This window comes from Dermacentor albipictus, chromosome 3 (genome assembly GCF_038994185.2).
Source record: "Dermacentor albipictus isolate Rhodes 1998 colony chromosome 3, USDA_Dalb.pri_finalv2, whole genome shotgun sequence".
Classification (NCBI taxonomy): Eukaryota; Metazoa; Arthropoda; class Arachnida; order Ixodida; family Ixodidae; genus Dermacentor; species Dermacentor albipictus.
Window position 1 is genome coordinate 84,864,741 of NC_091823.1, and position 25,701 is coordinate 84,890,441.

Here is a 25,701-nt window from a genome sequence, read left to right on the forward strand (position 1 = left end):
CGCTTTGTGCAAGGCTTGCTGGCGTGGTTAGTACAGACGTCCAATTGTGAGTATTTGAGCCCTGGTGACCTTAATACTACGTTTTAAAACACGCCGTGTCGCTGGGCGGTGCCAAGGATGATATCTTTCTCCGTTTATGGTCCCTACACACCCTCACACTCTCTCTCTTTCTCTCTCTCTCTCCCTCTGTTGCTCACAACACTGGTGTCGCAACAGCACTGTCTCGATCATAGTCGACATAGCGTTCCATGATAGAAATGGCTCGTTCAGGCAGTCAACACTTTTTCGCAGATGATGGCGTAACTTCATCCATCATAATAATCTATCAGCCATTATCAACAAAATCGCTGATGATGGCGTAACGTCATACAAAGCCAGCAGTCATGGGCGAGATAACTCTTTTTGCATCGCTGTACATGCATGCACAGTGTATCATATTCCCACCATGTTCTATTTCACCAGGTGAATTATCTTCACTTATGGCAGCGGTCAATCTAAATGTCTTTGTGTTCACGCGTATATATGTGATGATCATTGTGAGCTCACGTCCGCTGAAGGACGAAGGCCTTGCCCACGTATCTCCAATTACTCGTCTTGTGTCAACCAACAGCATCTAATGCTGTTAACATCCTGTTAACATCGTCATATGTACATTTGGAACACTTCAAGCAAAGGTAGCAGTGCCTCACGGTAATGTGTACGATGAGTCCGTGTAATGCTGACATGGCGTAAACAAAACTTTCTTTTACTGCGACATTCTTCTTTTTTTTCCCGCACAACTGTAAGACCTGACTAGAGCAAACAACTATACACAGTCTTATGTTTTTTCTTCCATTGCTGAATTCTCTCATTTAGCACCGGCGTGAAAACCAAGAACGAGACCGCCGTTTAACCGGTCTCGTTTGCAGCGTAGATTACCGTTGGTCATTTCTGGCTTGCGCCGTGCACATCTGAATAGTCTCTTGACTCCAGCGTTCACTTGCCGCTACTTTACACTATACTTACCCTTTTGACTGTACTCTACAAGTTCACAACGGACGTACACATTCCCGCACACACGTATGCACCAACCTTGTGTTTGCGCAGCCACACACTCTGCGTTGTGGTGTTAGGCGCAGGGAGCTGCGGCCTATACCCCTCACTTCTCCTCACGGTATTCACTACATAGCGTTTTACACAAGCACGCGCGCACCTCGCTCACGTAGCTATTGTGATGGGCACCTTGTCTCTGAGTTCCAGGTCGCGCGGTAGTGGGTGGAAGAAGCTGTACATGAGCCTGTAGTGGGCCACTTCGTCCGGCAGCGCCATGACTGAGTCGAGAAATTCCTGGATGTAGCGCTTGCGCCGGAGCGCCAGTGACTCGTCGCTCTCGGAGCTAAACACCGTGCCCCGGGAGAGCGGGCAGAAGGCGTAATCCGGAAACTTTTTGCTCATCTTGCTGTACAGCTCGAGGAACTGCTTGTAGGTGCGCACCACCGACTGGGTCGGCGGGAACTCGCGCGTCACCGCGACCACGTACACGTAGTAACGCTCAGGGTGGTAGCGCAGTCGGATCCCTTCGACGCGCAGCTGCACGATGCGCCCTTCAGCGGCGACGCTGAAGTCGCGCGGGTTGAAGGACAGTTTCAGTGCACACTCGCCTCGCGTGGCCGCACCGAGCACGGCGAGGTTGTGGATGAAGAAGTTGAAGCTGGTCGCCAGGGTCATGACGCTCTCGCGGATGCGCTTCTCGAAGTGCCTCGCCGCCTGTTCGTCGGTCGCGTCGAGCGACATGGACCGGTGCAGGTAGGCGAGCGCGTCACGGTCGACGTCGACCATGCCCGAGTACTTCATGATGCTGAAGAGCGCCAGCAGGAGGTTGGAGTTTCGACGAATCACGTTGTAGGCCTCGCAACAGAGACGCACAAAGTGGGCCTCGCCGGCGCTCCGGCGTATGACGTACACCATGTCCGGCGTGAGCGCGACCGGAGCTCGGTCCCTCTTGATTCCTCCCAGCGTCTCGGCGCGTCCCAGCACCTTGGAGAAGTCAATATGCAGCATGTGGCCAGATGTCGCGAGGAGGATGTTGTCGTTGTGCCGGTCGCCCACACCGAGCACGTACGTGGCCACGCAGCAGCCAGCGCAAGACTTGATGAAGTTGTCTACTGCCGCCTGGTACTGAGCGCGAGACGGGTTGTGCTTCCAGAACCAGTCGGTGATGGTGCGGTTGTTGAAGGCCCCTGTAACACCGGAGTGTGCCGTCTGTATGGCTCGGAGCGTGGAAACGTCGCGGACGGCCTCCACAAAGCCACGATTTTCTCCCGTCGCGATGCATTTAAAAGTCAGCATCTTCATATCCATGCCGCTTTCCAGCCACAGCTTGTCCATCAGTCGGATGACGCTAAGCATGAGCATGTCCTGACGTAGGTCGTCGCCCGCCTTGTAGATGACCTCGATCTTCTCTGCTGCCTCTTCAGATGACCTGAAGACGAGCTTGAAAGGCAGGGTCTTTGAGGGAAATATGCAACACGTGTCGATATCGATTGACTCGACGCTTATCGCGGGATCCAGAGGTAACCGCAACTTGAGAGTCTTTAAGGATTCGTTCAGTTTGGACAAGTCTCGGCGCATGGCTTCCTCCTTCTGGCTGTCGCTGGCGTCCTTGATATTACGTGCCGTCTCCGCTAGCATGTCGTCGATTATGACCTGCGTGAGTAAGCTGGCCGAGACCTTCTCCCCGGCGATGAAAAATAGCGCCTTTCGCATGACTAGCGCCCTGTTCCGCATAAGTGGCTCGTTTATCATTCCCGTGAGCCACCAGAATAGCTGGTGGGCGAGCCGGACACTCTGTCGCGCCCTTTGCAGCAGGAAGACAGCCAAGAAGGAATCGTCCCACGTTTGGAACCTCAGGGACTCGACCAGCTGAGCCAAGTACAGAGACAGTTCGTCGCTGCCGACACTTTGCAGGGAGCGTACGGCGTACTTGCGCACCAGGCTGTCGGGGAACGTTGCGGAGAGAAGCGTGAGCGCCTCCTCGGGGCTGAGCGGACACCAAGCTCGCACCAGCATGTACGTCTCGTCGATGTTTGCTGCGTTCCAACAGGCAGGGTGTCGCAGTAAGTGCGGCAACAGGCTCGGAAAGTCACAGAGGTAATGGCGGTAGTGCCATACCATGTCGCGAACGCTTTGGGGCAGCGGCTGAGAGACGTCGTTCACCGTAAGGTCGAGTAGAGTCCTTTGTATGTCCGCACTGAGACTGTGGAAGGGTTTCTTTATTGCTTCTTGAGGTTCGCGCGATATGGATTTTGAAAGCGCAGCCGGGTTTCTGACGTAGGGCAAAGTGACGTGCAGGTAACCTTTGTCCCGCTCGCTAGCGCAGGCTGGTCCGCGCGGTGACACCGTCTCGGACGACCACAGGCCCAGGAGAAACTCGCCGCCGTTGAAGTGTTCCCTGTCAGCGAAGACGTTCAGTGCGGTCCATCCGAGCACCTGGCCCACGCCTTCTCGGTGGCCTATTAGAGTCATGTACAGTTTCGTCTCGCGGGGCAGCGATCGGATTGTCGCGGTCTTAAACACCACCAGCTCGTCGAAGTTTACGCACTGGAATAACTTTTGGGTCACGCACACCTTGCGCGTCGTCTGGTGACTGAGCAGGCGTTCGCCGTACGTGAGCGCACAGTCTACTGTGAACGTGTCGAACTCGTTGAGCCACCAATTTTGGAGCTGCGTCGCCATTTCTATGCGGGGTCCGAACAGCTCGTTGCTGTCGACCGCGTAGTCGTAAGTCCTGCGGTACAACCTATCGTCGAGGAAATCTACCGCGAACTCGACGAGACGTCTTTCCGAGTGCATGTCTAGGAACCTCGCCAGCGCCATTTCGATGTCCTCGACGAAGCGGCTGACGAGGAACGTCTTTCTCGTTGCGTCCACCGCGTCTCTGTTATCGAACACGATCTCACGCAAGAAGTTTATTAGGTTCAACGTCGACCTGTGCACGTCTGCGGTTTCCGTCTCTCCCACCAGCACGCACAGATCCACCACCGCCCTCCTGACCTCGTCAGCAGAAGCCAGGAGGTCCACGCCCCCATTCCCCGACGCGGACGTCGGCGATTTCTCGGCGCCGGCGATCAAGCGTTCTGCCGCGTTCTCGAAATTGATAACTCGTTCCCTGACGTCTTCATAGCCGATGCAGATGCCGGAAGACGACTCGCCGCCGCCGCCGCCGACGTCCAAGTCGCACTCTTCGCAAGTCACCAGTGTCCATGGTCGTTGCACGGAGTCCAGGCTTATCAACGTCAGCCATGCTGTTTTTCCTAGGCGACGGCAGGCGCAGATGTATTCGTAGTCACTAAGAACAGTTTCGTTGGAGAGGTACTCGTCCAGGCCTGTCACCTTAAAGACGAACGAGCCCTTCGAGTCTCCCAGGAAAGGTTTAAGGCTATCCACCAGGTAGCCGACCCGAGTAGCGGCGGGACACGTGAACGACACCGGCTTGTGAAGATCCTCCGCAAATATCTTGAGCTTCACGTCAAACGTTTCATCAGAGTTATTCTGCAACGTCGGGCTGATGAGCAGGCCGGTGTACGGGCTGTCGTCTGGCTCCACCTGGGTGTAAGACACAAGAACGGTTTAATGACAAGCCATGTATTTTAATACCATGAACATATGACGTGAAATGCGTGCGATATTTTTAATACAATTTAATTCTTAAATGCTAGGTTGACATTGTAACGCCTTAAAGGGCCTCTCACCAGGTCTGGCCATTTTGAGCTGACACGCGCATAGCATGCAATGCGTGATAACGACCGTGTCTGCAAAGTATCATATCGCTACGCGCCGCGGATAAATCTATTTCAAATGGAACGCCGTTTTCCCTTCTCGTCGCGGCCGCCGCGCTCCAAGCGGGAAGGTGATGTACACGTGCTAGTGTATATACCAAGAAATTCTGACAAACAAATGTCTAATAACTCACGACCTTACCATATTGCGCAGTTCTGCACAGAATCGACTAACCTGCGAGCAACGAAATGTGCTGTACAAATATATAACGTCCCGACTTCTGCTCCCTTCTACCAGCATTTCACAAATATTATTGGATTGTATGGCCTTTAGATTACTTACAGTAAGTCAGCTAGGCAGAAACAAACTGAAAGTATACATATATAGAGAGAAAATAAAGACGGGCAGACAGAATGCACGCCAGTGAGTAGTACCGTTCCCAATGATACGATGGAGCTTCTTTATAAGAACTAATATTCTCAAGGAAAGCTTGAGCACAAAAGCTCCCATGTCAGGTCCAGGGAAGATAGAACACTTTATTTTTTGAAATGCGGAGATTCGTCACGCCGTGCGCGTGACCGCGCCTAAATTTTCTTAGCTTGTCAAACAAGCCATTATTGCCAAGACAAAAAAAAAAAAAGCTCATAGCCTGATCCCGCCTGGGAGTGCAAGGCATGGAACCTTAAGCTTTTCTCAGCGTTACGAGTACACGTTAAAGGACGACACTTTCCACCTAGCTGGTCCCTCACAGTCTCAGTGAACTGTGGTCATGAAACGCAAATTAGTATTTTTGATTTATCATTATTACTTCGGTTTCGTCGCTTTCATTACCGCATTGCTCATATTCCCGAGCCGCATCGCGACCCTCCGCAGCATTTTGCGCGACCTCCTTGCGTATCGCAACCACGGAGCGATCGTAATTCATAGCTCGAAAGATGCTACCACCGTTGATTCAGTGCCAGCAACACCGTAGTTCCAAACCTTGCGCCATCCGTAACAGCATTCTTCGTGTGAGCTCACCTGCGAAACGAGCTTCTCGAGCTTTTCGAGCAGCTTCCGGCTGTGGTGGTTCGGTCGTTTCCGGACGAGCCGGCCCGAAATGAACCGGAACCGATGCGAAGGAGTGGTCGTCACTTCCTGGTGTAGGCTCATGCTGGCGCGAACCCTGGGCACCACCTTGAACCTCCGGCGAGCTGCGCGGTAGACACGAGCACAAGAAAGGTTCCACAATGCCGCAATACTTACTCTTACGCGACAGAAAAGCTGCGACACCCAATGTTTCATGTGAATGAATTATAAGGTTTTACTATTTACCACTGTTTTATTATGAGGCACGCCGTAGTAGGGGACTCCGGATCAATTTTGGAAACCAAGGGATCTTTAACGTGCCCCCAGTGCACGAGACCACGGGCGTTTTTGCATTTCGCCCCTATCGATATGCAGCCGCCCGGGCCGGGATTCAATCCCGCGACCTCGTGCTTAGCAGCGCGACACAATAGATGCTAAGACATGGCTGTACTACTGTCCTACTGTCATTTGTGGCCGCCATCTTTGTCGGTTTCCCGTCCGCTCGAGCGACACACAGTCGAACACCTTTATAACGAAGTGCTTAAGGCCTCTGAAATCATTCGTTATACAGGTCACTTCGTTGTAAAGGTCGCGCACCGCACCGCTCACAATAAAACCGGGGCAGAATTATTCCTTTGTTGTACATGTAATTTCGTTGTATAGAGGCGTTCGTTGCATAGGGGCGCTAGACTGTATACTTTTCCCACAATTTGCCCTCCTCGGCAGCAGACGGTTCTTGGCATTATTGCGAAATTTACGGTTCGCGTTTCTAAACCGAGGTGAGACGATGAAAAAAAAATTGTCTCTATTCTACCATGTGAAAGCACAACGAAGCTGCTACGTTTATTAGACAAGCACCACCACCACAAGCGACGTACGCAACAACTTCGCTGTAAAAGCGAAGTGTCAAGGAGGCCCAGCCTTTGTCATGAAAGTCTTCGAGAATCCTACAAGTGTCGCGGCGTGAGAACAGCCAGAACCCGTGATCTCGTCGCTGTTATCCCTCCTTTTCAAACCACCGTATTATATCTTTCTGTTGCGCAGTTGGTTTTAGGTATTTGTTTATTACACTTCGCCCCGTCAGTCAGCTACTCCTTCGCCAAACTTTGTTTCTGTTTTCGTAAAGCGTATGGAAGGTGTTGGCTCCTCGCGGAGGCGTCGTCTACTCTATTCTGACGTGCAATCATGAGAAGAACATACTGAGAAGAACAAAGTCATGGCATTACAAAAAGCACCCAAGAGCGGCATCTTGCGAGTGGTTCAGAAGTCGTGACACATGTTCCACAAGTTCACAATTCAAGTTCACAAGCTAAAACACAAATCTAATGCAGTGCGCGTGAAAAATAAAAGAAGGGTAAAAAAAGGTTAGCATAAAGACCACCACAATATGCTATACACTATAATAAAGAACAGACAATGAGCATACTCGGATTCATCGGATTCTTTACAAGAGCATATCGGGCTATTTTACTATCCTTCATGAGAAGTCATTGGTGCATAGGCTTGTGGCAAGTCGTAATCTATGCATTAGCTAGTGTTTCTATAGCGGGACTGGAGGGATTGCTGCGATTTGGTCGACCCTGACACTCCGCAATCTTCCAATGTCCAACGATCAGAGTTAAGACTATTTCGCCGACTTCGACCACCCGTGTTATTTCAAAGCGATCCCGGCACATTCAGTGGCACTGGTAACAACGTTTGCCGACGACCGGTTGTGCAACTGTGATACATGCTTTGAACTTTGCGGCACTGCGAAAGGTTACAAGAACCAAAGGAAGAATGATCGTTCTGTTAATCTTAATCTCCGAAAGATTAACAGTTGAAAAAAAAAATATCGTCCCGCTCCGGCGTTCCAACGCTGGGCCAACGCCTTCCCGAGGTGGCCGCTCCATTGTCTGAGCTAAACCTGCAGGAGGACAGCAGATCACCAGAGCCAGGTCGAATCAATGGACAACTCAAAGCACAGGGATACGCAATTTGGCAAATCAGATATGCGGAAATTCGCAAGGTTGATTGATGAAACTTCCTCCTCCGTGTGGAGTTCCGCAGAACTGATTTGCCACTTCCGTAAGCCTCTTCAGATCTGCTGCTTGGAACTGGACCGTAAGGCATGAACGACACTACATCCCATAACAGGGGACACGTGCGTTTCCGTTCGTAGCTTTCAACCGTATATCTTGAGCACGTGACGTGCGGTATCTTGGCGTGCGCGCGGGCCGACGTTCCGAGTGCTTTGCAGAAGGCCATAAAACGAGTTTATTGCCCCAGCATGCAGTTAGTGTCGACACGCGTGAATGACCGAAATACGTGTCACGACAGCGAAAAAGCAGAGATGGTTGCTCCGGAGTGGGTCAGAGGAGATACACGGGATACACACGTGATGTGCCGACGTCAGTGATAAGATTAAGCACGGAAAAGAAATATCGTACTATTTCAAATTTTCAAATGCGCAAGTACTGCGGAACGCAACTTGAGCCTGTTTAAGGTGTCTAATCAAAACTTTTGACATTCGTCAACCTGAGAGAGCCTCCCACAGACACTGACACCTGTCCGCATATGTGACACTATACTTGTGTACTTGTGACTTGTGTTCGTGTGTGCAGTGCGTGTTGATGTATTCTTCTATATGTCTTTTATGTCTTTGTTGTTTTTTTGCCTTAGCGGTGTATTTGGGTAGTCGGCTCTAAAGAAGCGCGGTGTATACTCTAAATTTTCAACATTTCAAGTTTCGAAGCATAAAAGCTTTATTTTTTTATATTTTGGCGGTTAACGTGCCAAAATCACGATCTGCAGTAGTGAGACACGCTATAATGAAGGACCGAACTAATTTTAACCACCCGAGGTTCTTTAACGGGCATCCCATGCACGGTACACGAGCCTTTTAGCATTCCGACCTCATTGGAATGCCACTGCTGCGACCGGGACCAAACCCGCTGTTTCGAGCTCAGCAGCCACTATGCTAAGGCAGTGGGTTCACATTATATATTCACTCACATCGTCCTGGTTAGCTGCAGCAATGTGGTGAGTTGGGCGAGTAGATCGAACTTCATCGCTAAACCACAGCGTTGTCATCGTTGTTGTTGATCCCTCAAAACAGGCTGTATTGTTTTGTTTTAGTCCTTGCTCTGCGGTTCCACGATGTCGTGTTGCTGTTCAGATGTACAACTCTGGTCCAGCTTTAAACACGGGCCGCCTCATTCAAGCACACGAACGATTTGGGCGACATCCGCTCGTCACGGGTGCACCTCGAGGCTCCGTGATATCACCAACATTATTCAACGTTGTCCTCATGCCCCAACTCTGACATCTTCACGAACTACAAGGCTTATGTATATAGAGAGAGGAAAAGCAAAGAGACGAGAGGCAGGGAGGTCAATGAGACGAGCGTCAGGTTTGCCACGCTGCACTGGGTGTAAGGGAAAGGGGGTAATAGAAAGAGGGAAAGAGAGAGTGAGCTCTGCGCGCACACAGCAGGACACACAGCAGCACTTCATTCGGTCACCGAGGCTGGTGCTCCTTAAACAACTGCAGTAGCGCCGGAACGGCTTTCTGTGTCACTGACGGATGCGGCCAGACCTCAATAATTTTTGTTTCAGAAAACGTTTGGCTAGAGTCCAGTCGGTTTAGTGCGGTCTGTAAAGATCTTCGCTGATCTTTGACTGGACGTAGAGCAGAGAACACACTATTTGCTCAGGCGGCTTCATTATCACTACCGTGTTCGTCCATAGGGCGAACGTCACTCCAAGATATTTACAACTGCGTGTTTTTCTCAATAGCGCAAGCAGGATAACGACACACGAAAGAACGACAGGACAAGCGCTTGTCCTGTCGTTTCCTCGTGTGCTGTCGTCTTCCTTGCGCGTTTAAGGCAAGCATGCAATCGTACGGAAAGTTCGTCCAAATTCCAGATCTCCAATAACCCTTGTCTTTCGCAAGTCCAATCAATCCTGCATGCTGAATACTTCCTAGTCTCGTGCTTAATCCTATATACTTTAAATCCTCAGCCGCCCTCAACTGCGTTTTTCTTTCACTGGCGGCCATTCTATTGGTACAACTGAGAAATAGTTATCTAACCTACTCCTTACATGGCCCACCCTAGCCCACTGCTTTCGCTTACTCTCAACGAATAAGTCAGGGACCCATGTTTGCTGTTCAATATACTGTAAACACCATGCACTGTTGTCTTTCTGCCTACTAAAATTCCGATTATCAAATCCCTTGCAGTTACTTGTTGGTCGGTCACCAGCTTCTTTTCAAGCTACCTTATCCTTGAAAAGGATCGACTTCGCAACCCTATTCTGCATATATATATATATATATATATATATATATATATATATATATATATATATATATATATATATATATATATATATATATATATATATATATATATATATATATATATATAGTAGGCAAAGAGGGATTCTTCAGGCTACCTTTCAAACGTAAAGAACTTGAGTGGTGCTACAAGGTAAACAGAACAAGTATTTAATTTCGACAGTTTCGATCGGTGGACCGATCTTCGTCAGGGTTTACAAATATATATATATATATTGTTATTGTTATTGGCGCCGCCCCAGATGAGACGAAACGTTCAGATAAGAAGGCATGACAAAAGCAGACAATGCGTTCTTTATATATTTGTGATCATGTGGTCATTTCCAAAATTTTCTTCGCGAATGTATTCATTGCAGAATATCGCACTGTGTACTGTAACGCTTGAACGAAAGGTGTTCCAGGGACCCTATAACAGCAACCTGTAGATGCTATGAAAGCAGCTCTTCGAGGTATGGCTGCTGGTTTCTGCTTCAATACAATTTGTCCTGAGAACGCCTTCAATAAAAGAACGTATCGTCGGCGAAATGTCATCATTTCACTTCCAGTTAACTCCATCAGGGCATATTCTGGTTACTAGAAACGATATTGCTCATTGCCGTTTGCAGCAAGTATCCAGAACTTGCCCTGCACGTTGCCCCCGTCCGTTTCATAGATATACTATCAGTACGTTCTGAATGGGGTGCATTCGACCTGAACCTATATTCCCCAATTTCCGTGTGCTGTCAGTGGCCTGTTTCGCAATAATGTGTCGTGGGCGCAGACGGTCTCTTCTGCACAATGCCTACCCGGTGAGGTCGTAGGGGACATACACATCGTGAATCACTTCGCGCTCTCTCCGCGGTCGCTGTTACATTGCAGATTGTGTTTCGCGATTGATCTTACAAACGGCTCTATACGTAGTACATGCACACACACACACGCACACGCGTACCTTGTGTACCACCTAAGATCCCTGATCTGCGCGCCGTCTTATCGAAATTGTTGTGGCGGGCGTGGCGGCGAGCATGCCTGTTTCAACCACAAGCGCCCTTGCCACGCCGCGTACCTGTTGTGAGTATAAGAGAGCCAGTGTTTCACGGATAAGGCGAATCCACGCTTTGATAATATTACTTTTTTTTCTCGCACTTGACCTAAATGCTGCAATGTGTGTTTAGTGCTGATGTCAAGCGCTGAACAGAAGGTCAGCCAATCGGTCTTTGACTCTGCAAGGACCCTAGGATGCCCTCTTTTTGATGCACGTTTCATCACATGTACATTTATTTTTCTGTTAATCACAAAGCTCCGTTGATTGGGTGGTCGCTTGAAATGCCCGAAGAAGGCAGTGGAAATTTGGACTTGTTGGTTCACGATCTTAGAGTTGAGTAGCGCATAGGGAACGACCACGAAAAGAAGGACAGAACGACACATATAAAGCGCAAACTGCACCAACAAAGGTTTATTTTTTTCCAGAGCACAATTTTATAAGCTCGCGCAAAGCCACCACGCACGCGCTAATGATTGCCTCCTAAGATAAACAAGTTCCTATAGGAAAGGTTAAGAGAAGATGTGCTTCTGCGCTCAGGACCTAATCTCAACATGCTTTAAACCTCGATGATTTATGTCTTGTGAGCTTGTCTTGCATGAAGCATACAACGGTGCTCGCGCTGAACGTCGGTTCCCATCCACAGGATTTACAGTGAATTGCGAGCCACCGATCACGTGCAGTTTTTGATATTGTCACTGTGTTCTCTGAGTCTATCATTAAGGCTCGTCTGCCTGGTATATTTTGTTGGTAGTTTGCGCTTTGTGTGTCGTCCTGTCCTTTTTGTGTTCATTCCCTCTGCGCTGCGTACGACCTGAAGAGCACAAAGAAGGCTCGTGCATGCACCTGCCGTGGTTGCTTAGTGGTTGTGGTGTTGGGCTTATTAGCACGAGGTCGCGGGATCGAATGCCGGCCATTGCGGCCGCATTTCAATGGGGGCGAAATGCGGAAACACTTAGATTTAGGTGCACGTTAAAGAATCTCCCACGTTGGGACAGTCAGGCCTTGCCCGACCGCCGCATCGTGGGCCCTCTGGACAGCCTATAGTTGCGCCCCGGCATCAGGGCTCTTGATAGACTTCGGAAATAAGAGAACCCGTTCCCCGCGAATGAACAGCTGCGCTGCATGGTATTTTCTGTATGTTCGTCCTTTTTTTTTACAGCGAAGCTGTTAAGGGCTAGTTTCCACACTATCGTGTCCAGGTGTAGAAAGAAACTATCATCATCAGCAATGGTCCGAGTGTCTTCCACAGCCGGCTCGTCGGCGCCCCTAGGCAATACCGCGCGAACGCGCTCGTGCCCCTGCTGCCGCGTTCGCCGTCGTCTTCCACAGCTGTCTCCGCTGCCGCTCGATTGTTGTTGTTGTTGTTGTTGTTGTTGTTGTTGTTGTTGCCTATCACGTGTGGCTCCTGCCCACGATGGGGGATTGGCCAAGATATGGGAGGATTATTCCAAATTAATATGGAGCATAAACTTGCGAATATCTATGGAATTAGCATTGTATAGCGTAGAATTAGCTGTTAAAATAAAATTAGGAAAGTCATATCGAATGAGTAATAATTAATTTAAAAGTACAAGAAAATTGAATTTAGCAGGGAATTCGTTTTGATTCTCTAAGAAATGTTCGGACAGCGAAGCAAGCATCCCTGTGGCTGGATCCCAAAGTGGACGCCCCGAACGAAAGAATAGCAGGTTCTGTTAAGTTCAGGCCAATTCTTCGAAAAGGTGTTTCCGACAATTTTTTTCTTGCCGCAGTAAAGCGGCAACACTTCTCTTCTGTCGTCGTAATGGGGAGGCCACGTTTACTGAGGTATGAGCCATTGCTTAAGGGGGTATGAGCCATTAATTGTCTTACGTGACGGACAAATTTAATTTTGAAGCAATCCAATATTGAAGAATCGCAAGCCTCAGTGCCGGGCGGATGCTGCTAACCACGCCACCCAGCAAACCTGAGACATCTAACGCAAGGGACAATGGCGGACTGTGGGCATAGCGTCACTGACGTCGTGCCCTCCGTCACGGCCGAACGAGTGCGTAACCTTATTAAGAAACACAAAGACGTAACCAATAATTGAGAAAGACTTTAATGAAGTGTCGAGATTTATCCAGTGATAAACACTGGAGCAGCACGTTTCAATATCTCTGGTTAACCATCTGTAATTCTCTGTTAGCCATTTGTTAACCACCTGTAACGATCTATCAGCTTGGGCTGATGTTTTTTTTTTTTTTAAATACTCACACTCTGTTAACACCCCGCTTAACTCATGCGCATAAATTGCATAATAAGGAAAAAAAAAACAATTGCGCCCAGCTTTCCGTCCTTCTGAGACGTATAATTTCGTGGTTGACTTCACACAGCGTTACATCGCCAAAGAGCGCGCGTCTCGCTGAGTACTTGGGAACCGAATTCACAAAGCGTTCCGTTCGTAAATTGCTCTTTGCATATTGTCCAGCTGCCTTCGCTAATGTTGTATCCGACATCACGATGGGCCACCATCTGCTCTTGCGAACAATTTTAGCGCAGGAACATTTTTTTTTTCGTGAATACGGACGTGCAGGTATCTCGGAAGGCAATCCGTAAGGTCTGTATTTCTTTATTCGTGCATACTTTTTTTTTCTACGGACAAACGTCGCCGCTCGTATAGAATTGGTCTCCTGTTGTAACGACGCGTCCTGCAGACGTGCGCAGTATTCAGGAATCGCGCGCGCTCCGTATACACAGGAAGGGGCCCATCGGAGTCGCTAAACGCTCTTGTCGGTGCTGAAGGGTCCGCAGTATACACATGCAGCGAGATCACCGACCACGCCAGAGGATTGCGCTGAAGAGATACGCGAGTGCTCAGCGAACACTCGCCCTTCCATACTCGTCATGGCGCTTTTGCTGGCCGCTCCGAGTTAGTTGATTTAGCACATGCGATACATGCATGGAGGACGCCGTCGGATCAGCTGTTCAAGTGCGCTCCGCGCAGGCAGCTCAGCGATATCCCGCAGCTAATGGGGGTGCGGGTGGGGGGGGGGGGGGTGGGGGCAAATAACCCGGCCCACCTGAAACGAAAGCGCGCGCACCTTACCGTTGCGTCGCGTCATGCTTGCCGTCGCCGTCTTGAATTGACGCGTGCTTCGCTGTCGAACGGTCCAACACTTCTCCCAATGCGTTTAGCAGCACTTAACACTCTGTCGCTATTTCATGCGTCCAGTGGCAAACCATTCACCTTCGCAGTGCGCGCACGTACGGATGCCCTATACGCAGTCGTGGTGGTCACCGCTTCGCCGCCTGCAGCCGCCGGCAGAACGGCCGCGCCGATCGAGGTGCCGCGAGCCGATGACAGACAATGCGCGCTGATAAGGAAGCGGTTGCCCTTATCGCGGGTCCAGCTTTTCTTACCCTTCTCGGTGATAAAGCTGCGCCGCCGCGTAACTGGTAGACTCGGCTGTGGAAGAACAGGGAGGCCGGGGAGCCGACAAGGGGGCGGGGTGAAGGGGTTGAAGTGGTATTTCATGAGCGACGATACCGAACCACCGTATACTGCGTAAACACCCACTGTCGGCGTCCGCTGCTAGTTCCTCATTGCGTGACGCGGTACAGAGGCGCCTGAAGGTTCGAGAGCGGTCGTCAGAGTGTATCAGTCGCCTTAGATGAATCATCCCTGACGGCCGCAGAAGTTGTCTTTTGTTCCGCTTTCGCTTCGCTGCCATTCATAGGAAATGTGTGCAGGTAAACGCAGATACCGCGTTACTCAAATTAATTACCATTTCAATTAAAAAAAAGTTCGTTTTCTCATTGCTTTCCTTCGTTGCGGTGTGTTGGCTTTATGTGGTTTCTACTTCACTAAAGTGTAGCATATGCGTTTTCCCGCTTCTCGCTCACACCTTCGACAAGTGGACAGAATGGCCCAACAGTAGTGGAGGTGTCATTCAGTGTGGGTGCCACGAGACTTTTAAAAGCGACTCTTTGCGAACATCAGCGGGTTTTCGTGACCGTGGGGGCTGCGTGGCTGTTCTCTAGCCGAATAGGCCAGCCAATCACAGCGGAGGACGCGCCGTCGCGCGCGCACCACCACCACATGGCGCTCGTCTCCACGCATCCCCGCAACCATGTAGGGACACTCGGAGCTCCAACTAAATATTCGCAAACGGCTATAAGGGATGAAGACCGTAACATGTTGAAGAAGACGATGCGCTGCGGTACATAAGAGACGTTGTTAGTGGTAACTTCGGCACAAAAGAAAGCGTAGTTCAGACTCAAACATCCAGATCAAAGATCTAGCGACAACAGAGCAGCATGAGAGATGAAAATTGAGCATAGAAGGCTTTTGCTGGAGAAAGGCAGAAGAAAATCTCCCTAATAACACGGCCGCAGGAGCCGATGAAATCCCAATACAGTTAATCAAGAACCTCGGTCCACAGAGCGAGGCACTGCTGACTAATAACATAGCATAACATAGTGATTAGAACAAAGAAAATTCTGGTTGGATGGCGTGAAAGCCAGGTGAGCCTCATCTACAAAGGCAAAGGTGATAAGGATAAAACGAGCGCACACAGGCCAATTACAGTAACGTCGGCGACATATACATATAATGACAATGCAAGGCGTAAAATTAGAATTGTTTGTACTAACTCAGTGCATAGAGATTTTAATAGTTCAGAATATGCATTTATATTATATATATATATATATATATATATATATATATATATATATATATATATATATATATATATATATATATATATATATATATATATATATATATATATATATATATATATATATATATATATATATCAGCAGCAGCTCCACGGAATCGCCACCTACGCATTCATGCTTGAGAATATCTCATAACAATTCCCTGGCTACGTTATCGTAGGTTCCTTTAATATCTAGAAATGCTATCGATAAATGCATGTTCTGAACTATTAAAATCTCTATGCACTGAGTTAGTACAAACAGTTCTAATTTTACGCCTTGATATATATATATATATATATATATATATATATATATATATATATATATATATATATATATATATATATATATATATATATATATATATATATATATATATATATATATATATATGAAGAGAGAGAGAGACAACTGACCGAGTACAAATTGTATGGGAAATATGAAAATGTAATGCAGTGGCGGGGAAATTCACCAAGGATGTCCTTTGTCTCCATTGCTGTTCCCACTTTATGTTTAGAGCATAGAAAGACGACAGGAAAACAGTGAATTAGGGTTTGGTTTATCCTACATGTGTAATGGACAAATGGTGCAAAAGAAGGTCCCCGTACTGATGTATGCGGACGTCATAGTGCTACTAGCGGGAAATGCAAGGGATTTACAGACAATTGCGACAATCAATCAATTTGCGAATTGAGACACTCACAAATGAGGCTGTGGTAGGTGAGATGGGTTGGGTCTCTTTCCAAGTCAGAAAAGCGCTGAGCAAAATTAGTTTTGGATCAAAATAAGTGGGCGGCTCAAGTGCGCAAGTATCAGTACTTGGAAAGGTGGACACAGAATGGAGGAAGAGGTCAAAAATTCAGTGCCCTTCCACTATGTAAGGAAGGGTGACCATCGAAGCTGTGAATGTGGGCCCCTTAATGGCGAACTGCATCTCCGCCGCGGGTCGGCTCGGTATTGCACTACCTTCGAGATCGGCCCACGTTTGTATGGCGAGTGCTTAACGACTGTTTCACCTCCACCGCGGGTCAGCCTGGCATCGCACCATCTTCGGGATCGGCCCACGCGTATGAAAAATTGTTGGTCTATGTCCACGGAGACTAGATCCACCAGAACCTATCCATAAACAGATTCGCCGTAGAAGTTGGCAACCAAGTACAAGTAACCAGGAATGATCAGAAGGATAGTGAAACAGAGACAGCGAAATGGACGCAAAGGATGGAAACAAAGACCAAGGATATCTACAAGAATAGGAAGAAAGAAGCTATAGAAGGGGAAATCTGTACGATAACACAAAGGGCAGTGCCTTGCTATTTGAGATTCGAGCTGGTTGCCTTAGGACAAAACATACTGGAGCAAATACTCGCAACAAGATGAAGCATGTGTATACTGCACCAAAAATCCGGAGACCACAGAGAACAGCCTAGTGGAATGCGAAGTGAGCCACCCAGTGAGAAGCGTAGGAACGCACAACTTCCTGAAGCGCTTGGATTTAAGGTACACGAAAGCAGCAAGCGGTCAGCAGCCGAGACAATTAATCCAGGGACGCTTATAGTAATAGTGGGAAAAATCAGGGAAGAGGTTGATAAGGTCATATGCGTTATAGGCATAGGTATACAAGGTGGATAGACAAGATTTCAGGGGAAAAAAGATCATGGGGATGTGTACAAAAGTGGTAGCATGAAAAACATGTACCGCACACCTGAGTAAATCAAACACGCTAGGTGAATATTTGTCAGCGCCCCGTTTCAAAGGTCCAATATATCATCATCATCATCATCATTCGCGGCAGCGGTGGCGCCGGCCGTGCGCGGCTAGGGAAAAAAAGAACCAGAAAGCTCGCCTTCGTGCATCCGCGGCAGCTGCGGCGGCATTGCATTAGCCTCTCTACAATGCTTGAATAAAGCCTTCCGTGTCATTCTGTGCGGCGATTCAATAAACACAAACTTGTGTTTCGACTCCTCATGCACTCACACAAAGCTTCTCTTTATATAGATTCCAACTCGTTGCATCTGTTGCATTTCCCCCTCTTTTTTTCTAATGAAAGTCAAGGCGCCAGTCGGAACCCAAGGCAGAATTGCAAACGCAATATCAGTAAATCAACCTATTAATTAATCAATAGGTCTGTGATTCAATCAGCCAGCCAGCCAGTCAATCAATCGATGAGAAGAGGTGATACCTTATGTCACGTAGTAGTGACGGTGAATAATACAGCTGTAAAACTGTGAATGACAAAGCTCACTTTTTGTTGGGCGAACTTGTGCCCACAAAAGCCAGTTGCACTCAAAGCACAGCAATAGCGGTGAACACGGTAGGCGATCGTCGAAATCTGATCAGCCGGTCAAGCGCGTCGGCTTTTATACGTCAGTCATCGAAGGTTCCAGAGTAATCGCTGATGCCCGCGTGTCTTCCAGAAAGTTCTACGCGATTCGCGTCGCATATGCAATCAGATTATATATGCAATCAGATTCCGCAAGCTTCGGTGACAACAGAACCATCGATAACATTCTAGATGACATGCGTGCGCGTCCCGCGCTGAGCGATAACATTTGTTAGGCGGTCAAAAGCGCTCACCCGCAGAATATGAACAAGTCCACGGGTCAATATAATGTATATGTACTACGGCTTGATGGACAATAACGTGCAGTATAGAGTCATACGTGAAATTCGTTTTTCCGTCGCTTTCTCGACCAGTTACAATTAAGGACAGCTCAGAACCGAACTACCAAGTGCACTGTACACCACACAAACTCTTCATTGGGGTATACGGACAGTTCTGATGATTCACGAGTTGTGCTGCGTGAATAGCTGCCCGGAGCCCCGTTGGCGCTCAACACGCGGACTGTGACTCCGTATAGAAGAAGCAGAAGGAGGCTTGCAGGAAGTCCACGCACGGAACAGAAAGAAGGAAGCAAGTAGTGGTCACGATTTCACCCCTGAAGTACCCTAGTTTCTTTTCCCTTTTTATAAATACTGCGGCTTCAAACTTTAGATGTTGCAGGAGTGCGTACAGAAAAGAGAATCAAGACATAAAAAGATCAACGAATAACATAGGCAACTCCTGCTATCAGTGAGCGCAACGAGAATGACTAAAAGTAGCTTTAGGTATATGAAGCGCACAAACGGCATACAGGTGAAAAACGTGCGAACGAAAACATCCGTGTATTTAGATATAGGTGCACGTTAAAGGAACCCCAGGTTGTCGAAATTTCCGGAGTCCCCCACTACGGCGTGCCTCATAAATCAGAAAGTGGTTTGGACACGTAAAACCCCATAATTCCTTTTTTTTTAAAACGTACGAAATGTGGACCCTTATGCAGCTTCAATTCCAAGTGAGCAGCTCAATTAATGCCGTGGTCATGTATCAGCGTCGATATGGTATACTGAAACTTGCGAAGTAGTATACCTGTGTATCTATGGTACATATATACCATAGATCCTTGCTGGACTTCACTGACCACAAAGAACTCTATATGTAGCACATACCATGTGTCCCAGCTAACGTTAGCCAAGCTGTTGAGAAAGAAAAAAACAAGATAAAGTACGGTGTCAGGTATGATTATAAGACCTGCGGTCTTCGGTCGTACAAAGCTCTCCTATGGCATGATTTAGCCACCTTGTGACATTTGTTCTAATCGTTTCCTTAATATCTTTTTTTTAATTGCCACGTGACTATTTAATATAGTAAACGTCACCACTGGAAGGGTACTAACTTCTACCTCATTTAGTTCCTGTTTCGTTGCTTTTAACAGGTTGCCAGGAGACATAGGAGACCCATTTTTACGTTCTAGAAAAAGCTAAATCGAATTTCATTTCAAACATATTAAAATGAGATTTATGTGCCACCTTGAACGATATCAGACCTTTATACAGGAGGGAAGTCTGTTATGTACTTCGGCCACGCCGTAACAAATGACGAGCACGCTGCATGGGCGAAAAGGTAGTAAAGTTTAATGTTGAAATTGGAAAGGTCAGCCTATAAGGAGAAGAGTGTATGGCGTCGTCGAGGTTGATTTTAGTGCTGTAGCATTAAAATATGCTGTAGCATGCGGAGTTAACGTACGCCCACCAGCTCTCGGCCGTCAGAGGTAGTCGCGACATGTTAAACCTGTAACGTCCCTCGTATACGAAGATCACGAAAAGATTCACCAAATTCTATCACCAGGTGACCTTTAAAAGGGGAGAAGTTTGAAGATATAAGCGCAGCGCAGTTACTGCCCCTTCACTGGGCGATGACCTTAATGGCACTGCACGGGGGATTGGGGAATGAGACAAATAGCAGAGAAGGGGGGAGCAGAGCGGGAGGGCCGGTAAGAAGTATAAGTAAAACAGGGCTTATAGCCGCGCATACAAGTTTGAGACAACTGGGCTCAGTCTGGTTAACCTCCGTGCCTTTCCTTCTTTCCCTTCTCTCTCTCTCTTTTTCCCTCTTTCTCTCTTGAGACATCAAAGAACACAAGCAAATCTGCGAAAGCTCGCCTGAGGAAAGTTGAGCCCCCTTTTGAGAATCATAAAGCTTCAAGACTGCCGTTGGGTCGCCCGAGACGTCGGTAGCGCGCATCAGTTTAATCTGCGCGAACTGTGTTGTGCCCGGCGCTGTCGAGGAAGTAGCATACAATGGGGAATACACCGTCACACACATGCGGAGTTGCGCGAAAAGACAAGCGAACAAGCAAAGTTGAACGGGACGGACAGTAGGAGAGGGGCGCATAAATTAAGAGCCCCTCGCTCACGCGCAAGAAACTGCGCCGTCAGAAATACACGGCTTGTTGGCACGGTGTCGACAGTTCCTCTGCTGCGTTTGTAAACAGGCTTTCGTCTTGCGAGTTTAACGTCAGGGAGTCTCGGCGGTGCTTTGAGAAAGGAGCTAGCACTTATTTATGGATGCCGAGTGTTTAAAACGAAGCGCGTGTATTCAATTTTCTTTCTGCGATTTGTCTGCGGGCTCCGAGTACCCGGCCGCTATTTCAATAAGGTTTTCAATAGGAAAAAAAAATATTTCTGAACGAGCATGTGACGTGCCTTTAAAAATTTGCATTTAGATAGATTTACCGCGCGTATGCCTCGACTTGTGCGTGAGTTACTGTTTTCTAGGTCGCACAGATGTGACTGTGTGTTTTTCCTTTTGTTTGTAAGCACTACGTACGTGCCGTCTGTTGCTTCCATGTATATATATGTGACGCGCAGAACGACACACCCTTTAGAGACGACGGCCGTGTCCGTTTTCGTTTGCCTCGCCAAGCTGCGCACGCAAACAACTTTGCATCCTGCCTCGCTTCTGTACCGCGCTCTACGCGTTGAGGGTGTATGCGCGAAACGTGATTCCGTTTCCCGCGAACGTAACGTGTGAACAGGCAGAGTTACGTGTAATGCCACGCCGCCGTCTCGTTATCGATAGTTTCACGCTTAATGTTTCAGCGCGGTGCTCACGTAAACCACGATGCGCTTCGCTCACTCTGCCTCTTGTGTACAGCTTGCGCTGCTTCGCTTTCAGAGGTCCACCAACTTATACGATCGTCTGTGACAAATTGAAAAATGAACCTTTCTGCATGTATCTGAGTGTATGCCGTGAACGTGTATCCCCCTTCTAATTTTGCCGTCCCCTTTCCCCCTTCCCCAATACAGAATGGCCAACCGGGCTTAGCCTGTTTAACCTCCTTGGCTTTTCCTTGTCACTCGTGTCTCCCTCTCTCTCTCTTCCTCTCGTTCTCTTTAGCCAGATTATAACAAGCCCGCTTGAAACGAAATCGCGCCTATTACGTACATTTTTTTTTTCCTGATTTAGTACATTTTGCAACAAGTCCTCGGAGGGCCATCCGCTTACAACCCTCAGCCTGCCGGGGCAGTTCGATACAAATAAATCGCGGCTTTTGGAGCGGATTAACCACTGCACGACGCGCATATCAAGAAGGCGCAGTGAAAGTTCTGAGGGTTTGCACATTCATTAGTTTGCGGAGGGTAGCGGAGGAGAAGGAATGATTGACCCTGTTTCAAAGTTGAAACCTTGTGTGGCCGGTCATCCTGCGTTGTGCAAACTGCGTGCAGAGATTCTGTACTGCCACCAGCTCTATAGGCTGTCAAAGGCAACCGTGATATGAAGCAAGCGATAAGTTAAACGCGTAACGGAGCAAAGTCTGCGGCGAAAAAGTGTGACTCTTATTCGCCTCCGCATGTTCTCCGTGTGGGACAACGCACAGCGCACATAGGAACACCTCGGCGAACGTTGTTGCCATAGCCATAGTTGAGAAGCCGAAATAACTAAATAGACCCCATTACCTGATTTCGAAAAAGGGGGAAGATACCGCTGATCGTACTCCTTGTCGACGCTCTCAAACGTTGTTTTGAGGGTAAGTGCAACTTATAGTCTATAGCGAAAGCGTTTACAACTGCGGCATATACAATGGGTAAATCGCTGCACGCGGTTTTGTTCGTGCGGGCTTGCTGGATATACGCGGGCGTACGGGGGTGCAATGATTTACTAGAGCATCTTATGGCACAAAGCGTGAAATCGATATCTATAATCCCCACCTAAAGCCTGCAAAATTACCTGTTTCACTTTATATGAATGCGTCAGGTGAATGGTGACCTAAAGACTCTTCGTACATGGGCCTTCGGGTGTCGAAGCCTCATGCAGACAGCGCTGTCGACGACGCTGGAGAAATTGCACGGCCCGTGAAGGGTGCCGCTGGCGATGTGGACGGAGCCGTTTCGAATCGAACAGCGTGTACGTTTCCGACTTTAGCGCAGGCACCCACCGCGAACCGCAGACGAATGTGGTCTTCCATAATATTTAAGTGCGCAGGAGCTGCGCTCAGAGTAGACCCCTAATGGACCTGTCGTAGGCGAAAGCGCTAGAGAAATGCACGTTGATTAGCACACATGCTAAAGATGTCAACCATATACTTTCGCACGGCAAAGATGCAAGACATAACAACGCAAGAAAATTGACCACCCAAGCGCCTCCTCCCTACCGTAGAATGCGAAACAGCGCTCTCTTGACCAAAAGTAAAACGCCAAATATCATGAAGATAATAATAAATAAGGCAACCACATATATGAATCGAGATAATGTATTGATTCTGTTGCAATTATTTTCCTTTCCACGCTTCGTCAGTGGTTTTAGCGGCGCTCCGCCTACCGTGAGCGGCGGATGATCAGCATGGAATAGGATCAAGCGAAAGGAATCGCTGCGTTATACCGGTGACGGATTTCTTTCGAAAGCGCTACAAGACAGAGTGAAGCGGATTTTGAAAGGAAGCCGCCGGTCTTTGTCGTAGCCTCCAGTTGGGCACATTATTTTTCCTTGGCGCTCATTTATGGCCCTCTTCCTGCGTCGGCGGCCTGCCGCTAACTGCCACACGCGGAGAGCGCGATGAGCGCTATCAGCGGGGAAAAGATGCTTACCTCGCTCAGGGTGTCTCGCCGCCGTTTCCGGTGGGGCAGAGCGTGAAGCCGTGTACAGGAATGGTCGCGCCTTTCGTCCTCTCACATTGCGGTCACCACCACGCTGGGAGGCCTTGCGGTCAGTGCGGGCAACGTGCTTGCAGAGGAATGGCACGTCAGCGTAATCCTATCTCGGAAGGCGCGTAACGGAGATGCAGCCCATTGAAGTTCTCTCGGAGCGAGTGAACGTCATGGTCACGTGCGCAGCAAACAGTATCTACCCCCCCCCCCAAAAAAAAAAAATAGAAAGAAAGAACGTTTATAACGGAACTTTGCGGCTGATGTTTCCTCCGGAGCGCAATGTTTGTGTATCGGATGGCGTGGCTGAAAGCCGGCGGTAGGGCCGTATACGTTCTTGGTAGCACGTATCCAGAAGCTCGCAGTGGGCTAAACAGTGGGTAAACACCAGGCGAGGATAAACACAAGCGCTTCGTCAAGGGTGACTAAGAAAAACAGGAGAAATACCGTGCAGGTGCGTGCAACCGTGCGCACTCAATCCGTCGTCGACAAAGCTATCCGGCAGCTAAGACGTCGCGCTCTTTAGAAAAGTTGATGTCGAAGACGTCGGCCGCACATTTACACGTTCAAAATTATCTCGTCGAGAATGGCTGCGTCGACACTCTGGCAATCCAAATATAGTACGTCTATCCTACATATCTCCTCGAACGGCTGGTTCATTCATGCAGACGAGACACCGATCCGGCAGTCGAGATCTCCGGTCGTCGACGTTAAGAGGAGCGACGTACCTATATCCTGGTATATCTGTATATATATCCGTTGGTATATCCCGTATCTTGGCAATCAAAATTGCGGCAACCAACACGACAGACCTCCACCTGCGGCGCCCGTATCACATCCAGTGCATGCGGTCAGTCCGCGTCCAAGAGCTCTTCTGTCATCCAACGCGCAACGGACGCACTCGGTTTCCCGGGAGTGATGCAAACTTCTCCTGGAAGCGCACAGCCGGCACCGAATTTGCGTAACGTGGTGCAGCGGCGCCGGAAAGCGCGCTCTTGCGGAGCACAACGCGGTGGGCGCAGGCCGCGCGCAAGGTAAACACGCCGACTTGCAACAGCGGGCCACACGACGGCGCCCCGCACGGCCCCGGAGCTTATCCGCGTCTGAGCGGCGGCCACGCACGCCGTCACGCGCGCGCCCGCTCCTCCAGCGCGAATCGGAGGAAACGGAAACGGAAGCAGCGACGCGGAGACTCGGAGGGCGGGCACACCAAGAAAACAGGGAGAGGTGAGCGGTGGAGAGGAGCAAGCAACGGTAAGGGGCCCATATGTGGAGCGAAAGCGACGTCTTCGCAGATAGGCCGCTGAACGTCTGTGTGCCTGCCTGAGACAGAAGGAAACAGGGGTTGGGATGTAGAGATGTAGGCGGTTGAAAAAAAACGTCGAAAATTCTGAAAAAAAAAACCTTTCTTTCTGTTTTTTTTCTAACTGAGATAAAATTGCAAAAAAAAAGGAAACAGCTTCCCCGCATAACTTTTCTGTTGCCATGGGACTCGTTCCGACGTATGTAAATGTTTGGTCAAAAGAAGGAGTTTGGAGGTCTGCGAAACATATGGGTCTATCCACGTGGTGGCAAGGACTTTGGTTCAACACGCCCTTGAGCCTCCGGCCACGCCTGTTGCGCACTGCAGATTCCCCCTTTATTTTCTGTGGCATGTGAAAGAAACTGGTCCGAGTTTGGAAATGTGCACACCAAGCTACGCAACAGGCTCACAGGGGATTGCAGGCTAAAACTTGTGTGCGTGTACTCGAACCTTAATGTCTGGAAGGCTCCGTCTGCTGCACAGCGAAGTGGTGACGCGTCAAGCACGATTGAATCGGTCACAGATTGAAACAAATGTCGGTCTTGACGCTTTGATGTGAAGTAAATGCCTTGACGTGAAGTCGTGCCTAGGTTTTCGAACCCGGAAGCTCTGCTAGGACTTCTGTGATGCAGTAATGTAAGAAATATACTATTTTCTGTGTTAGAGAAATAAATGTGTCGGGCTTTTGATAGCCCTGAGCACTATCGTCTTTTTTTTCTATTTTTCGTATTTTTCTAAAAAAAACATGAAATATATCAGTTTTTTTCACGCCCCTCATAACTTCATTAAATTTTACATCTCTATTGGGAGGTCGCATGCCTGGTGGTAAGTGGGGCTCTTTTGTTTTCCCTCAATACGCCTTCCTCTAACATTAAAATTCATTCGTTCATCACAACGAGGAAAAAGGCCACGCGCTTGCGAAATATAGAGCGTGTGTGAAACCAGTCCTTAAATATTTTAATAGCTTTTAGTGCAAACGCATTCTACCGGTAGTAACACATGGGGCAGAAACATGGAGGTCAACAAAGAGGCTTGAGAACAAAATAAGGACCTCTCAACG

The 25,701-nt window shown here is 48.6% G+C and overlaps 1 protein-coding gene across 3 annotated transcripts; it reads right to left on the reverse strand.

Moving 5' to 3' along the window:
* Window positions 1-724: 724 nt before the first annotated feature.
* LOC139046636 (phosphatidylinositol 4-phosphate 3-kinase C2 domain-containing subunit alpha-like) lies at window positions 725-24,459 on the reverse strand. Of its 3 annotated transcripts, none has more exons than XM_070535728.1 (3): window positions 23,282-24,459; window positions 5,779-5,951; window positions 725-4,584 (listed from the first exon to the last, which is right to left on the reverse strand). In XM_070535728.1, exons 2-3 carry the CDS (start codon window positions 5,908-5,910, stop codon window positions 1,198-1,200), a joined length of 3,519 nt encoding a protein of 1,172 aa, XP_070391829.1. In that variant the 5' UTR covers window positions 5,911-5,951; window positions 23,282-24,459; the 3' UTR covers window positions 725-1,197. The 3 variants fall into 3 exon arrangements, with proteins under 3 accessions (XP_070391829.1, XP_070391828.1, XP_070391830.1); XM_070535727.1 differs by lacking the exon at window positions 23,282-24,459 and adding an exon at window positions 14,259-14,471; XM_070535729.1 differs by lacking the exon at window positions 23,282-24,459 and adding an exon at window positions 14,254-14,471.
* Between the last annotated feature and the right edge of the window lie 1,242 nt (window positions 24,460-25,701).

Bases quoted from the DNA above. Each gene is read 5' to 3' on its own strand.
- LOC139046636 (XM_070535727.1), bottom strand. The intron at 4,585-5,778 runs GTGAGCTCACAC...TCTTACACCCAG, and splicing joins TCGAGAAGCTCGTTTCGCAG to GTGGAGCCAGACGACAGCCC.